Below are 16,645 nucleotides of genomic sequence, written 5' to 3' on the forward strand. Positions count from 1 at the left end.
CCCTCCTTACATCCCCCCTTTCTGAGGTTGCCCAGAAATCTTTTTAATATTAGGGGGGCGTTAACATTCTCTTGAGGCTCCCAGGACCTCTCTTCAGGACCAAATCCCTTCCAGTCAATAAGAAAGAGAGTCCTCCCCCGGACTCTTTTCATGGCCAAAATATCCTTTATTTCAAAGATGTCACCCAACCCAATAGGTAAAGGAGGGACCGCGGAGACCGGTTGGAACCGATTCAGAACTACAGGTTTCAGAAGCGAGACATGGAAGGCGTTAGGGACCCGAAGTGAAGCCGGAAATCTCAGTTTATAAGCCACCTCATTGATGCGTCTCAGAACTTCGAAGGGACCGATGAAACGAGGACTCAACTTATAGGATGGAACTTTCAAGTGGATGTGTTTGGTCGAGAGCCAGACCTTGTCGCCGGGATGATATGGAGGAAGATCCCTCCGTCTCTTGTCCGCATGCTTCTTGATTCGGGTACTGGCTTTCTCGAGCGCCTGTCTGGTCTCCTTCCAAATCTCCGAAAATTCTACGGCGAGGGCATCTGCTGCGGGAACTCCAGATGATGCAGTAATGGGTAGCGGAACACCAGGATTCTGACCAAAGACCACAAAGAATGGCGAGTAGGTGGTCGATTCGTTGGGATGGTTATTATGAGCGAACTCTGCCCATGGTAGAAGCGAGACCCAATTATCCTGATGGGCGTTGGAAAAGTGACGTAGGTAGGTCGTCAGGCCCTGATTAATCCGCTCTACTTGTCCATTGGACTGTGGATGATACGCGGAGGAGAAGTCGAGAGATGTACCAATAAGCCGGCAGAGGGCCCTCCAAAAGCGAGAAGTAAATTGAACCCCACGATCAGACACAATACGCAGCGGGAGACCATGTAGCCTGAAGATCTGGTGAATGAAGATCTCGGCCAACTTCGGGGCTGACGGCAGTCCGGGCAAGGGGATAAAATGAGCCATCTTAGAGAAGCGATCTGCCACGACTAGGATGGTGGTGCAACCAGCTGAGCGGGGCAAGTCGGTTACGAAATCCATTGCAATGTGCTGCCACGGAGCCTCCCGAACAGGTAACGGATGGAGAATGCCAGAGGGCAGGGTTCTTGGGACTTTGTTTTGAGCACAGGTTGTGCAAGAAGCGACGAAATCCATCACGTCTTGGTGAAGAGTGGCCCACCAGTAATAACGGGAGAGAAGCGAGAGGGTCTTCTTGGTCCCCACGTGCCCAGCTACCTTGGAGGAGTGCCCCCAGCGCAACACCTCTAGACGTTTGTCTTGAGGAACGAAGGTCTTGCCTGGTGACGGAGTAGAAAAGTTTACAGGAGCCACGGGGATCACCTTGGTGGGCTCGATAATATATGATGGGCCCTCGTTCTCCTCAGGCGACTGTAAAGACCGAGAGAGTGCGTCCGCTTTGATGTTTCTATCACCGGGCCGGAAGAGAAGCTTGAAATCAAACCGAGAAAAATACAAGGCCCACCTGGCCTGTCTGGAGTTGAGTCTCTGAGCGGACTGCAGATAGGCCAGATTTTTGTGATCCGTGAAGATAGTAAAGGGATGCACAGCCCCTTCGAGCAAGTACCGCCATTCCTCTAGAGCCATCTTGATGGCCAGCAACTCCCGGTCTCCGATGGAATAATTGCACTCTGCAGGCGAGAAGGACTTGGAAAAGAACCCGCAGGGAACCAGTCGTCCCGAGGGAGCCTGCTGGGAAAGGACTGCCCCAACTCCGGTGGAAGAGGCGTCCATTTCTAGAACAAAAGGCCTACTGGCAACCGGCCGATGTAGGACCGGTGCAGAAGCAAAGGCGCGTTTCAGCGCCAAAAAGGCGTCTTCAGCCTCGGAGGACCAGCTGCTAGGCTTAGTTCCTTTACGGGTCAGGGCCATGATGGGCTTGGTCACCGTGGAAAAATGCGGCACAAACTGTCGGTAGTAGTTCGCGAATCCGAGAAAACGCTGGATGGCTTTTATACCGACAGGACGGGGCCACTTGAGTACCGCAGAGATTTTCTCGGGATCCATCTTCAGACCGGAATCTGTGATTATATAACCCAAGAAGGGTAGCGAGGTCTGCTCAAAAAGACACTTCTCAATCTTGGCGTAGAGGTGATTCTCCCGAAGGCGATGCAGGACCATGCGTACGCTTCTCCGATGAGAGGATAGGTCTGGTGAAAAGATGAGAATATCATCTAAGTACACTACTACGCATGAGTAGAGTAGGTCCCTAAACACCTTGTTCACAAATTCCTGGAATACAGCCGGAGCATTGCAGAGACCAAACAGCATGACTAAATACTCATAATGACCGTCACGGGTATTGAAGGCCGTCTTCCACTCGTCCCCTGCGCGGATCCGGATCAAATTGTAGGCTCCCCGTAGGTCCAGCTTCGTGAAGATCCGAGCCCCTCTCAGCCGATCGAAGAGTTCCGGAATAAGCGGAAGCGGGTATCGATTCTTAACCGTGATATTGTTCAGGCCCCGGTAGTCGATACATGGCCGAAGGGATCCGTCTTTCTTCCGAACGAAGAAAAAGCCTGCGCCAGCAGGGGACGAGGATTTCCGAATTAACCCCTTGGCCAAGTTCTCCTGTATGTATTCAGTCATAGCCGTGGTCTCTGCGGCGGACAAGGGGTATGTTCTCCCTCTGGGAGGGGTGGCTCCGGGATTTAAGTCGACAGGACAGTCATAGGCCCGATGCGGAGGCAGAGAATCCGCTTCTTTCTTGCTAAAGACGTCTGCGTACGCGTGGTACGGTGTGGGAAGACCCGGGAGATCGGCCGGCATAGGCAGGGAACGAGGGTGGAGGACGGACTGCAGGCAACATGCGTGGCAGGAATGGCCCCAGCGTAGAATCTCCCCCGAGCGCCAGTCGACAACTGGCTCGTGCAGCCTAAGCCAGGGTAATCCTAGGAGGACAGAGTGGGACAATTTAGGCAGGACGTAGAAGGCTATTTTTTCATGATGAAGCGCTCCAATTTGTAGGTCAACTTCGGCCGTAACCATGGTGACAAGCTCAGGAAGAGGCTTTCCATCAACGGAGGCGATAGCACGCGGGTCTTTTAGGAAGACCACCGGAATTCGAAATTTATCCACCTCTTCTTGTCGGATGAAATTCCCAGCCGCACCCGAGTCCACATACACCTCCACAGATCTGCGCTCCCGACCTGCAATAATTAAAGCTGACAGGGTAAGGGGCCGAGAGGAATCATGATCACCTAAGGAGGCCTCTCTTACCTGACCTAGGTGGAGGTGTTTCCCGGTCTCTCAGGACAGGTGCGCACAAGGTGATTGGCCCCCCCGCAGTACAGGCAGGGCCCGTTCGTCATCCTCTCCCTGCGTCGCTGCTCGGACAACCTGATCCGATCTACTTGCATGGGCTCGGGAGCGACGCTAGTAGCGAAAGCTGAGGAGCGCGGAATGGGCGCTTGATACAGCCTGAAGGGTCTGCGCTCCCTAACCGACTCCCGAGCGCGCTCCAAAAACTGCAGGTCTATGCGAGTGGCCAGGGATATGAGATTCTCTAGAGTGGTCGGGGTATCTCGTCCGGCAAGCTAGTCCTTAATTTTACTCGAGAGACCTCTCCAGAAGGCCCCTACAAGTGCCTCATTATTCCATCCAAGTTCCGACGACAATGTCCGAAAGCAGATGGCGTACTGTCCCACAGTAAGGGAACCCTGGCGGAGGTTAAAGAGGGCCTCAGTAGTAGACGCCAAGCGTCCGGGTTCATCAAACACTCTCCGGAACGTCTCCAGAAAGATCTGGATACTAGACACGACAGGATCATCCCTCTCCCATAAAGGATTCACCCAGGCCAGAGCTTCTCCCTCAAGATGGGATACAATGAACGCCACTTTGGCGCGATCTGTGGGATATTGTTGGGGCAAAAGCTCAAAGTGCAGTCTGCACTGGTTTAGGAAACCCCGGCATAGCTTAGGATCTCCGCCATACCGGGGAGGCTTCCCCAGGCGAGGTGGCGGAGACGAGACTGCGTCCCGGGGTGGGGTAGGAGCGACCGCAGCAGACTGCAAGGCAAGCAGTCGATTGTCAACGGACGCCATGTAACCCAAAATGTGAGACTGGGCATTGTGCTGCTGCGCAAGCTCCTGCTGAAGACTAACTAGGAGGGGAGCGTGCCCTGGGTCGGAGGTCTGCAGCGCGGATAACCGGGTGTCCATAGACTTCATGAAGGACATTATCCGGGTCTGATTCTCACGCAGGAACAGTAGTTCCTTCTGCGTGGCGGCCGCGGCATCGGCGGGGTCCATGGCCTGAGGATACTGTAACGTTCCGAGGATGGACTACGTACGAGAGTGGGCCCTCTGGGTCGTGGATCTGGAGCCCCTGGGTCGAGCGCGCCAGGTGATGACCGACCCCTATACAGGGATCGTTAGGGGCAAAACCACAGAGGACAGAACCGCGACAGCCGGTACCAGGAGGGACGGCTCAAGGACAAGAAAGCAGAAGGCGGCTAGGTCACAGGATAGAGACAGGAGTGCCCGAGCAGGTTATAGGAAACGGGGAACACCCAGGCGGCAGAGGCAAGTGGGGAGAGCAGGAATAGCCACGGGGGCAGGACGTATGCAAACGAGGGAGACGCCAGGGAAGGAAAGGGTGGCAATAGGCTGGAGGAGAGGGAAAACAGGGGAGCAGGAGAACGAGGGAGGAAGGCAGGACAACACGGGAGCTGACAGGAGGAAGCAGGAGAAATAACAGGAGTAACTTATAGAGGCTAGAGCGGCCAGGAAGACGTGGGTTTAGCACAAAAATCCTCAGGCGTCCTCTCAACAGAGAGGACGCCTGAAATACCTTAGGGACCGGAAGGAAGATGACAAGCGCCGCCCTCAATGCCGCCCACCGCCAGCAGAAGAGGAAGCGCTGGCGCGCGCCCGCGGCCTAAGGAAGGGGCGCAGGAGCGCCGCAGTGCTGCAGGCAGGACGGAAGTGCGTGCTGCGGCGGAGACGCCGGTAAGGGGAGGCGGCGGCGGGCGCCGCTGCAGAAGATGCGGCCGCCGATGTTACACCAATGCTCCAAGCAGCAGAGTAAGGCTCCTGAACTCAGCTTTCAGCAGTAACACCATTGCTCCCGATAGCTCCTCTCTTTAGCAGCAACACCACTGCTCCAGATAAGCTGAACCCCCACTGCTCCAGGTAGGTCCAGTCTTCACCACAGTTGGTTTCCAAATGAACAGTATTACCAACAGTGAGCTGCAGCACCAGGTGGGTTTATAAAGGGAAGAGGGAGTGGCACCCACCTGCATAGATAATTAATCACCATGCAGAAACACCAGCAGCCACTGGGAGTGTCATGATCCAGTGTAGGATCTGGCGGTATTAAATGCATTAAGTGAACTTTTTTTCCTTTGGTTCCAAAGTGTGTCGTGATAGCCCCCGGTGGCCATTAGAATTATCACACGTGGTGTCGTTCATTCTAAGTTGCCCGGTGGTGGGGAATGGTATCGCACCTTAGGTTTAGGTTAATGTTCACTTAATTATGGATCAGGTGTGACACCCTATAAAGGTGTGCTGGGGGTGTGCAATCACTGCTGGTGATATTCATTCATTTATTTCTTGCTGAGTTGTTGGAGAGCCTGGTGGAAGGATGGAGCTGGATAGGAGTCCTGCGCAGTCAGCCAGAGAGAACGAGTGGCAGCTAATGGTGTCTGCAGGAAGGACTGGCATGGCCTGGTGGAGTCGCAGTTTATGGTGTCGGCTGGAAGTGCGTGCATGGCTTGGAGGAGTGGCGACTAGGAAGAGAGTTGCACTCGGCATGCGAGACTTGGTTGCTGAGAACTGGACTCGAGCATGCTTGGATTCTTGGCAGAGGCTGGACTCATCTTGGGACTCTGTGTACTGGACTGCTGCAAGTGGTGATGGACTCTGCTCCCAGGCTGCACGATGGTGATGGATCCAGTTATGGTGATGGATCAGGGTGGAGGAGAAGATGCACGCAGGTGGTGGGCTCTGTTGCTAGGAGCGCACGCAACAGAGCAAAGCTAAGTGGTGTTTCCCCTGTATTGTCTCTTTCCTCAAGTGTGTTCTTAGTGCAGTGGTGGGATTAGTCTCCGCACCGACCTATTCCCTAGTGAGGGTTTAGGTGCAGGGCGAGCCAGGGTTTTGAGGCACGCGAGCGGCGACAGGTGCGGAGCCTGTTTAGGGAATGTAAGGAGTGCAGGGACACTGGCTCAGGGGAGCTTAGGAGGTCTCCATGTCCCCATTCCCTATCGCAGGGCCCACCATTGTTAAAGTTACCCAGGTTCCCCCCTTATTATTTAAATTCGCCGTACTGGAGGCGGTGTTTCCAGAAATGTATTTATAACGTGTAATACCTAAATTCGCCAGGTGGAGGCGGCGTATCCACCTGCACGTTCTATTATTTAAATTCGCCCCACTGGAGGCGGTGTATCCAGGGTCACGTGTGTTATGGGTTCGCCTTGCGGAAACATCTGCGTCCAGACACACGTGACCATGACAGGGGGGAAAAACCCATCAGCAGACCAACTACAGTTGTAGTAACACCAGCGGCCACTGGGTGCAAAACTGACATGAACCCCCGATGGCCTGAAAGAGAAATAGTTTATAGAAGAGAATCAAGAATCTGACAGATCAAAAAATGGATCGTGACATTGGGTATGTTTGCACTGTCCGTCCGCCATCATTACATCTCTCTGTATTACCTCTGGTCGTTATAACATTGCTCCGAAACATGAAATTAATAAAGCCTTAGTCTGCAGACTGGAAGTTTTCTCTTTATTGTCTTTGGGACTCTTCTCTTGTCGCAATGATAAAGTATCAGGAATGAGACACAGAATTACTTTTTATGCTTACAGCCGTAGTTATGGCTCCTTCTTCTCTGTGATGTCACTTTTGATTTTGATGATAATTACCTTTTTTAATCAGATCTCTGAAGTCTGCATCCATCATGATGAGCCATCGGGTGGGCCGAGTCACCGTCCTCTTTGTCTTCTCTATGACGGTCACATTTCAGGTACGTCTTGGGTTCTTAAGAACAGAACATGAAGGACTTTGTATAAAAATGTTTCCTGCTCATTGAGCTGCCGTATACAGAGATGGAGTGATGAGCAGACAGATGAGGGACATAAGACCCCGCTGAGCAGACAGATGAGGGACATAAGACCCCGCTGAGCAGACAGATGAGGGACATAAGACCCCGCTGAGCAGACAGATGAGGGACATAAGACCCCGCTGAGCAGACAGATGAGGGACATATGACCCCGCTGAGCAGACAGATGAGGGACATAAGACCCCGCTGAGCAGACAGATGAGGGACATAAGACCCCGCTGAGCAGACAGATGAGGAACATAAGACCCCACTGAGCAGACAGATGAGGGACATAAGACCCCGCTGAGCAGACAGATGAGGGACATATGACCCCGCTGAGCAGACAGATGAGGGACATAAGACCCCGCTGAGCAGACAGATGAGGAACATAAGACCCCACTGAGCAGACAGATGAGGGACATAAGACCCCGCTGAGCAGACAGATGAGGAACATAAGACTTCGCGTCATACTAACATTGTATCACCTTCAATACAAGCAGAAAACAGGTAGACCGGCATCTCTGTCACCATTGCATTGGTAGAACAGTTGAGAAGGACTTTGACATTGGGAGGAGACCAACTGCTGAAATAATGAAGTATCGAGTAGAGCCGGGGTGGAGAAGCTTTTATCTGCCAAGGGCCATTTGGAATTTTATAATAGCATTCGGGGGCTGTATAAACTTATTAACTTAAACATTAGTCAGACCGCAGCATGTCAATTTATGTAGCTGCGTAAATTACCTATAGACTTTCATTAGATGCAGTAAAACCGCATTATCTTCCTAGTCACATGCGTATTAAGTGCGGGAACGCAGCTTACTACACTGTGTACTAATTTACATAATGGTGAATCTTTTCACACAGCCGGACGTACGCGACACAGTAAGTGGAGGAAAACACAGAGACAGGTCCCCTACTTTTTTAATAAATAAATAATAATTAGCTAAAAAAATGGTGTGGGGTCCTCCTATATTTCTTAACCAGCCAGAGTAAAGCAGATTACTGGGACTGGTATTTCAGGCTGGTAAGGATCCAAAATTCATGAACCTTACCAGCCTGATAATACCGGGCCACAGAATTCTGCTGACCTTGGATGGTTAGCAAAAGTAGTGGGATCTCCTAAAAAAAATAGCATGGAGTCCCCCAATATTTTTAACCAGGAAAGGAAAAAGCAGACAACAGTGGCCAGGTATTCTCAGCCTAAAAATAGCAGCCCGCAGCCACCCCACAATTGGCACATCCAAAGATGCACCAATTGTGGCACGTTACCCGGCTCTTCCCACTGCCCTGTAGTGGTGGCAAGTGGGGTTCATATTTGTGGGTTTGATGTCACCTTTGTATTGTCTGGTGAAATCAAGCCCACAGGTTAGTAATGGAGAGCCGTCTGTAAGACACCTATCCATTACTGATCCTATAGTTACATGGTAAATAAACACACAGCCAGAATAAAGTCTTTTAACCCCTTAGCGACAGAGCCAGTTTGCAGCTTAATGACCAGGCCAATTTTTACAATTCTGACCACTGTCCCTTTATGAGGTTATAACTCTGGAACGCTTTAATGGATCCTGCTGATTCTGAGATTTTTTTTCGTGACATATTGTACTTCATGTTAGTGGTAAAATTTCTTTGATAAGTCTTGTGTTTATTTATGAAAAAAACAGAAATATGGCAAAAAATTTTAAAATTTTGCAATTTTAAAACTTTAAATTTTTATGCCCTTAAATCAGAGAGATGTGTCACATAAATTTCTTAATAAATAACATTTCCCACATGTCTACTTTACATCAGCACAATTTTGGAAGCAACATTTTTTTTTGTTAGGAAGTTATAAGGGTTAAAATTTGACCAGCGATTTCTCATTTTTACAACAAAATTTACAAAGCCATTTTTTTTAGGGACCACATCATATTTAAAGTCATTTTGAGGGGTGTACATGACAGAAAATACCCAAAAGTGGCACCATTCTAAAAACTAGACCCCTCAAGGTGCTCAAAACCACATTCAAGAAGTTTATTAACCCTTTAAGTGCTTCACAGGAACGAAAGCAATGTGGATGGAAAAAATTAACATTTAACTTTTTTTTGGAAAAAAATTACTTCAGAACCAATTTTTTTTATTTTCACAAGTGTTAAAAGAGAAAATCAACCACAAAAATTGTTGTACAATTTCTCCTGAATACGCCGATACCCCATATGTGGGGGTAAACCCCTTTTTCAGCACACGGCAGAGCTCGCAAGGGATGGAGCACCGTTTGACTTTTTCAACGCAGAATTGGCTGGAATTAAGATCGGATGCCATGTTGCGTTCGGAGAGCCCTTAATGTGCCTAAACAGTGGAAAACTCCAACAAGTGACCCCATTTTGGAAACTAGACCCATTAAGGAACTTATCTAGATGTGTGGTGAGCACTTTGAACCTTCAAGTGCTTCACAGAAGTTTATAACGTAGAGCCGTGAAAATAAGAAATCCATTTTTTTTTCCACAAAAATGATCTTTTCGCCCCCAAATTTTTATTTTTACAAGGGTAACAGGAGAAATCATACCCCCACAGTTATTATGCGATTTGTCCTGAGTACGCTGATACCCCATATGTGGGGAGGAACCACTGTTTGGGTGCATGGGAGAGCTTGGAAGGGAAGGAGTGCCATTTTGGAATGCAGACTTTGATGGAATGGTCTGCGGGCATCATGTTGCGTTTGCAGAGCCCCTGATGGGCCTAAACAGTGAAAACCCCCCACAAGTGACCCCATTTTGGAAATTAGACCCCCTAAGGAACTTATCTAGATGTGTGGTGAGCACTTTGAACCCCCAAGCGCGTCACAGAAGTTTATAAACGCAGAGCCGTGAAAATAAAAAGTCTTTTTTATTTCCACAAAAGTGATTTTTTTAGACCCCAATTTTTAGACCCCCAAAGTTGGTAAATAGTGGAAACCCCTCAATTCTTGCTCCAACCCTAACCCCAACACACCCCTAACCCTAATCCCAACCCTAATCCCTAATCCTAATTCTAACCCTAATCCTAGCTCGCCCTAACCCTAACCCTAGCCCGACCCTAGCCCTAACCCTAGCCCAACCCTAACCCTTAACCCTAGCCCAACCCTAACCCTTAGCCCTAGCCCAACCCTAACCCTTAACCCTAGCCCAACCCTAACCCTTAACCCTAGCCCAACCCTAACCCTAGCCCTAACCCTAGCCTAGCCCTAACCCTAGCCTAACCCTAACCCTAGCCTAACCCTAACCCTAGCCTAACCCTAACCCTAGCCTAACTCTAACCCTTATGGAAAACTGAAAAAAAAAATATTTTTTTTATTTCATTATGTGTGCCTATATAAGGGGGTGATAAACGGGGGGGTTATGTACTATTTTTATTATTTTGATCACTATGATCGTTTATCATAGTGATCAAAATAATGAATGGAATCTGCCAGCCGGAGCCAGCAGATTCCCGGCGGGCGCACTGCGCATGCGCCCGCCATTTTCAAGATGGCGGCGCCCATCGGATGACGCCGGCGGGCGCGGGACCACCGGGAGGGGACGGAGGACAAGGGAGAGGTACCGGGAGGGGACCGGGGGGATCGGGGACCCTATTTCTCTATCCTCTGATGTGCGATCACATCAGAGGAAAGAGAAATTAAATGTAAAATCGCGGCTTTTTTTTTTTTGCGGTCGCCGTTATAGAGTTAATAACGGCAATCGCAAAAGCGGGGGTCGGTAAAAACCGACCGATTCATGTTCTCTGGGGTCTCGGCTACCCCTGGCAGCCGAGACCCCGGAGAAAATCCGACACTGGGGGGCGCTATTCACTTAAATCACAGCGCCGTGAATTAACGGCGCTGTGGTTTAAGTACCCTTAATTACCGCCGTTAAAAGGCGTATCGGCGGTCGTTAAGGGGTTAAATGAAATAATGACACCGACTCCTTTAATAGATCTTAATTAAACTGTACTTACTGCATTGCCTAATCCACTGACACCCTTGTCTCCTGTAGGAGAAATGAAATAAAAAAGCAGCAATATACCATACCTGTCTGCCAAGAAAATGCACATCCTATTCCACGACGAGTCCAGCTCTGCTACATCTGGATGCCTTTGGCTGAACAGTGGCATTTTGCCACCATCCAGCCTGACATCTAGAACACAGCTGAGGTTGAAGGTGATGACCAGAAATAACCTTGTCCCCGGCGGTCGGTCATGTGCACTGCAGTTCTCGCAATCAGCTGGTCGTGAGAACTGCAGTGGATGCAAACTTCCAGCTAAAACAAGATAAGGTTTTATTTAAATTAGTGCACATTCACATGCAAAGTGGCATGGAATAAATAGCGCTATAATAATAAATAATAGTAATAATAATAATGCCTAGTAAGCTGCGTTCCCACACTTAATACGCATGTGATTAGGAAGATAATGCAGCTTTACTGCATCTAATGATAGTGAATGGGTAATTTACACAGCAAAGACAGAGCATATCCGCTACCTAAATTGACATGCTGCGGTATGGAAAGGCACGCCGCATGTGCGTCACAGCAGGGAAGTCGGAGGCGTCCGTGCATGGATAGTGGACTATGCTGTAACATCTGACCTGCGGCCAAAAAATGGGCAAAGTGGCTGCGGGCCGGACCAGATATCACGGGCCGGACGTTCCCCACCCCTGCAGTAGAGACTGGAATATAGTCCGTAGCTCCTCACCACGGCTCTTTCACCAGCCCACAACTACTTTACTCCATGGTACAAGTGAGCTCTCATTATGGTCTTCAGAAAGTTGAAACCAGACAGGATGGAGGTGATAGCAGACATGGAGGACTATAAACACCCTCAGTCTACTTTGTCCCCAATCCTTCCAGTAAGTTTCAGATAAAAGGCATAAAACATTGCACAAATACCATATTGCAACATTCAGTCTTATGAACGACTTATTGTTTATCTCAAGTTTATAAAGTTCCTTTAGAAACAACAGAAACTCTAATTTCCCGTTGTTGTTGTCACACTGGCTTTTTTGTCTGCAGTCCTCGAGATCCCACAGCTTCTTCTTTTCCTCTTCTTCCTGGAACCTATAACTTGGGTTATTTCATCTTTGTCCTAATCTGATGGCCATGTAATATATATATGTATGTATCTCAGGATGAATATGTCACAGAGGACGCCCGTGTGGCTGCTTAGTGGAAATCCTAACTTAGGTGGGTCACATCTCACTTTCTCTCAGGTGGTGTGGACCTATGTTGAGCTTCTTCTCTCCATTGGCCATCCCATTTACAAGCATGGAAGAAGCAGACAGTCTTGGGGGAACACTTTCCTGCAGATCTTCCTCTATCTTCATTTTTAATTATGGTGGTCCATTGATGAAAACCTGGACCTCCTTGTCCTGATTAATATCAAGGCACACCATCATTCTGGTCAGTAAGATCCAACACTTATCTCTTATTAATGAAGCAGTCCTCCTCCTCCTTCTCCTCCTTTTCCGCCTCCTCCTCCTCCCATGAAAGTTTTTATCCTCCTAATATATTGCAGTTATCATATTATATAGCACTGTGCACTTACAATTGCTCACTTTGCCTTTCTACCCAGCTAATTCTTCTCTTTTCTCTGCTCTATATAGAAATAGGAAGTCTCTTGACCCTGTATTTATCATTCCCCACTTGAACTCATGTTCCAGCTGTTCCCCTTGCTATAGACTTTTGGACTGTCTTATGACTTAGGCAGAGAAAATTGACCTCCTGTTTGTACATAGAGCTTAGAAGGATTCGGCTCATCAGTTATTAATGACGTGATGTCATAGATCTAATGGAAAAGAGAAGCATTAACTGGTTAGAAAGGAAATCAGCTGTCATGTGCCCGTAACAGCCGCGGGTGGAATCGACCTCACATGGCCATATTGACGGAAAAATAAAAAAGGTATGGCTCCGGGAAGAAGGCAAGTAAAAAACGAAAATGTAAAAAACAGAAAATCCCAAGGTGGTGAAGGGGTAAAGAGGATAAAAACTTTGAAGGGAGGAGGAGGAGGCGAAGGATTGGGAGAAGGAGAAGGAGGAGGAGAAGGAAGAGGAGGAGGAGGGGAAGGAAGAGGAGGAGGAGGAGTTCTGCTTTAATTATTTTAGAGGATTTCAAGCTACTTTCTGCCTTTCTAGTTCTGTTCTGGTGCTGATGGTAATGAATCGCCCCATGAGGAGAAAGGAATTCAAAGCCAGAAACAGCTTCTTCTGGGCACAAAGTTCACAGCAGATAACAGCTCATTCAGCAGCACATATTTTAGTGCAGCTCCCCCAACAGATTACAGTCCTTTCTCCCAGAGCAAAGTTCATGCACAGAAGTGGAATGATCCCCCCCCAGTCTCGGTATCTCCTTAAGCCCGAGCTCCAGCAGCTTCCAGCACCAGACCTCCAGGCACAGACTGCTCAGCTTTCCTAGCTGACCCATGCAGTCTCCATTGAGAGAGAGTCCCTAGCATGTCTCTCTCCCAGCTACAGCTCACATTTTCGCTGGACACTCACCAGCAGCACATTGCACTCTGCTTAACATTCATTAGACAGACACCTAGTGAACTCAGGCAATGGTTCTTAATAAAAACTAGGCAGTTGCATCCAATCAAGACCTGCAGTTCTAGGATTTAACCCTGTCCTAGCTGGATTTGCTACAGTGTATTCTTAGGTTTCCAATTGAACTAAAGAACTTTATTAGTTTGCTCCTCAGTCTTTAGCTACTTGATGTGGTTGTGGTCGTAGGTTGCTTCTGGTCTGCACAGATTTATAGAGCCTCAGTCATTTTCCTTACTGATATTCATCTTTTTTCCAGAAAGATGTTGTGGTTGAAAGCTTGGACCTGGCTGAGCAAGCATTCGATGACCAATATTTGGGGTGCAAAAGGCAAATGGAAAGAAAACTGGAAAAAAACAATGTACTTGATGCTGAGATCAGCCAAAATAAAAAATTGAAAAGAGCCTGGGAAGAAGCCAATAAAATATGGATGCTCAAGAAGAACGAGTTAAGGGCCAAACTTCCTCTGAGTTTTGAAGATAATCACGGGATCGCTCTAATGACCTACACAAGTTTCATCAGAGAAGACTTCAACAACGCGGTGAAGTTAGCAGGAAGGTCCTATAACAGGTATATGGAAGACTTTGGCTTCAAGTGGCTTCACTTTTATGTCACCTCGGCTCTTCAGCTCCTGTCTGAGAGTGAGTTGTACAATCAGAACACAATCTACAGTGGAATCGATGAGAATTTCGAGCTGCCACCAAATGGAAGCATCAATGTCAAGTTTGGCCACTTCTTATATACATCGTTAGATAAGTATGAAGCAACAGTCATGGGCAATGAGTCATTATTTATCATCAGCGAATATCATGGGGTCAATATAGAAGACTTTTCTCAATTCTACTCTGAACGAGAGGTCCTGGTCCCGGGGTATGAGGTGTTCACTCTCTTTCCAGCGACTGTTGGATCTGAGTTCGATTTTGAGCTTGAATCAACAAGAAGATTCTGCAGCAATTTTAACTGCGCCTACATTAATGGTAGGTACTGCATTCAGCACCGCAGCGTTGTCACTGCATCATGGTTGGTATCAGGTACTGCAGCACAGCTCCCATTAACTTGAATAGGTGTTGAGCTGTAGAACCTGAAAACGGCCACTACACAGAAGCTCTGATACTTTTCGCGACTGCCAGACCAGGAAACAGCTTCTTCTCTTGGACTGGCCTGCAGTAGAATCATAGAATCATAGAATGGTTCAGTTGGAAGGGACCTCCTGGGCCATCTGGTCCAACCCCCTGCTCAAAGCAGGATTCGCTAAATCATCCCAGATGTCTGTCCAGCCTCTGTTTGAAGACTTCCATTGAAGGAGAACTCGCCACCTCTCATGGCCGCCTGTTCCACTCATTGATCACCCTCACTGTCAAAAAGTTTTTTCTAGTATCTAATCTGTGTCTCCTCTCATTCAGTTTCCTCCCATTGCTTCTAGTCTTTCCTTGTGCAAATGAGAATAAAGTTGATCCTTCTACAATGTGACAGCCCTTGAGATATTTGTAGACAGCTATTAAGTCTCCTCTCAGTCTTCTCTTCTGCAGGCTAAACATTCCCAAATCATGCAACCTTTCCTCCTAGGACAGGGTTTGCAGACCGGTCACCATTCTGGTCGCTCTTCTCTGAACTTGTGAACCCAGTCCGACTCAGCCTATATTATTATATAAGAAAAGGAACAGCATCCAATCCAGGTGAAAGTCGTATCAGAGATTTATTCTGTCAATGTAGAATACAACGTTTCGGCCATATTGTGGCCTTTTTCAAGTATACTGGATTGGATGCTGTTCCTTTTCTTATGTGGATATTTTTGTTCATCTGGGTTCATGAACTTTTGAACTTGCTTCCTTTTAGTCTCTGCTGTGCTGTTGGCTGCTTTTTTCTGCCTATATTATTAGTCATCAATATGTAAGTCTTGGACAAAACCTTTAATATTTCATAATCCTTATGGTGATGACCAAGAAAAAGTGAAGTGAACTTCTAGGGTTCTTGGCGGCTGTAACACTAGTATGTTAATCCATTCATGAAATGCGCTGGACACAATGCTGGATATTCCTCTTCTTTTGGGCCCAATAATAAGCATCAGCCATATCTATGACAGATAAGATGAATTGTTCTACAATATACAGACCGTGCCCTGATTCATGAAGACTGACGTTTTGTACACCAGTCTTATTAAAGGGAGCGTGGCAGAAGGATGTGCTAAATGTTTTAACAAGCATACTACTAATTAATTATTGCATCTTTTAACTGCCGTGTGCAACCCCCAGACGGGCATGTCAGACGAAGGTTCTTTGGCATAAATTTTTGAATAATTTGTCAGGCATGCTTGGCCGTGACCGCTCCCTCCCAAGCTTCATCCACTAAAAGTTGGAGCATCTGTCCAGACTTGTCATGCAACACCAAAAGTTGCAAAATTTGAGCTGCACAAAACTTTGATGGTATTTCAAGCAACCGTATGCCAAAATCATGTCAAAAACTGCCTGATGAAAAGATCCCCAGCCTTCAAAGTAAAATCTAAGTATGTAGCAGCGCTAAACAACCAAACGCTGTCACCAGAAGCCAAGAGCTAGGAAGTTTAGGGAGTAAGCACAACATTCATACATACCTTCTTTACTTGATTCTCTCTACTATTTTGACATCTTGGGGGTTCGTTCGGGATTACAGAACATCAGGTGATGACAATATCAAGTGTGACATCATCATCAGGTAATGTATTTCCAGCCTTGTGCTGGTGGTAATGCAGGTATTTCCAGCCTAGTGCTGGTGGTAATGCAGGTATTTCTAGCCAAGTGCTGGTGGTAGTGAAGGTATTTCCAGGCTAGTGCTGGTGGTGGAGCAGGTATTTCTAGCCAAGTGTTGGTGGTAATGCAGGTATTTCCAGCCTAGTGCTGGTGGTAATGCAGGTATTTCTAGCCAAGTGTTGGTGGTAATGCAGGTATTTCCAGCCTAGTGCTGGTGGTAATGCAGGTATTTCTAGCCAAGTGTTGGTGGTAATGCAGGCATTTCCAGCCTAGTGCTGGTGGTAATGCAGGTATTTCTAGCCTAGTGCTGTTGGTAATGCAGGTATTTCCA

General features: G+C 47.9%; 1 protein-coding gene across 1 annotated transcript in view; it reads left to right on the forward strand.

The window, feature by feature from the left end:
- Positions 1-16,645, forward strand: part of LOC141051497 (ecto-ADP-ribosyltransferase 5-like) — a 40,435-nt gene that overhangs the window by 9,535 nt on the left and 14,255 nt on the right. Inside the window, exons 2-3 of the mRNA XM_073548426.1 lie at positions 6,902-6,989; positions 13,848-14,565. Coding sequence (XP_073404527.1) covers positions 6,924-6,989; positions 13,848-14,565 — 784 coding nt within the window. The 5' untranslated portion in view covers positions 6,902-6,923. The remainder of the gene's footprint in view (positions 1-6,901; positions 6,990-13,847; positions 14,566-16,645) is intronic.

Source organism: Dendrobates tinctorius, unplaced genomic scaffold, assembly GCF_039654945.1.
Source record: "Dendrobates tinctorius isolate UK_male_01 unplaced genomic scaffold, ASM3965494v1 ptg000157l, whole genome shotgun sequence".
Classification (NCBI taxonomy): Eukaryota; Metazoa; Chordata; class Amphibia; order Anura; family Dendrobatidae; genus Dendrobates; species Dendrobates tinctorius.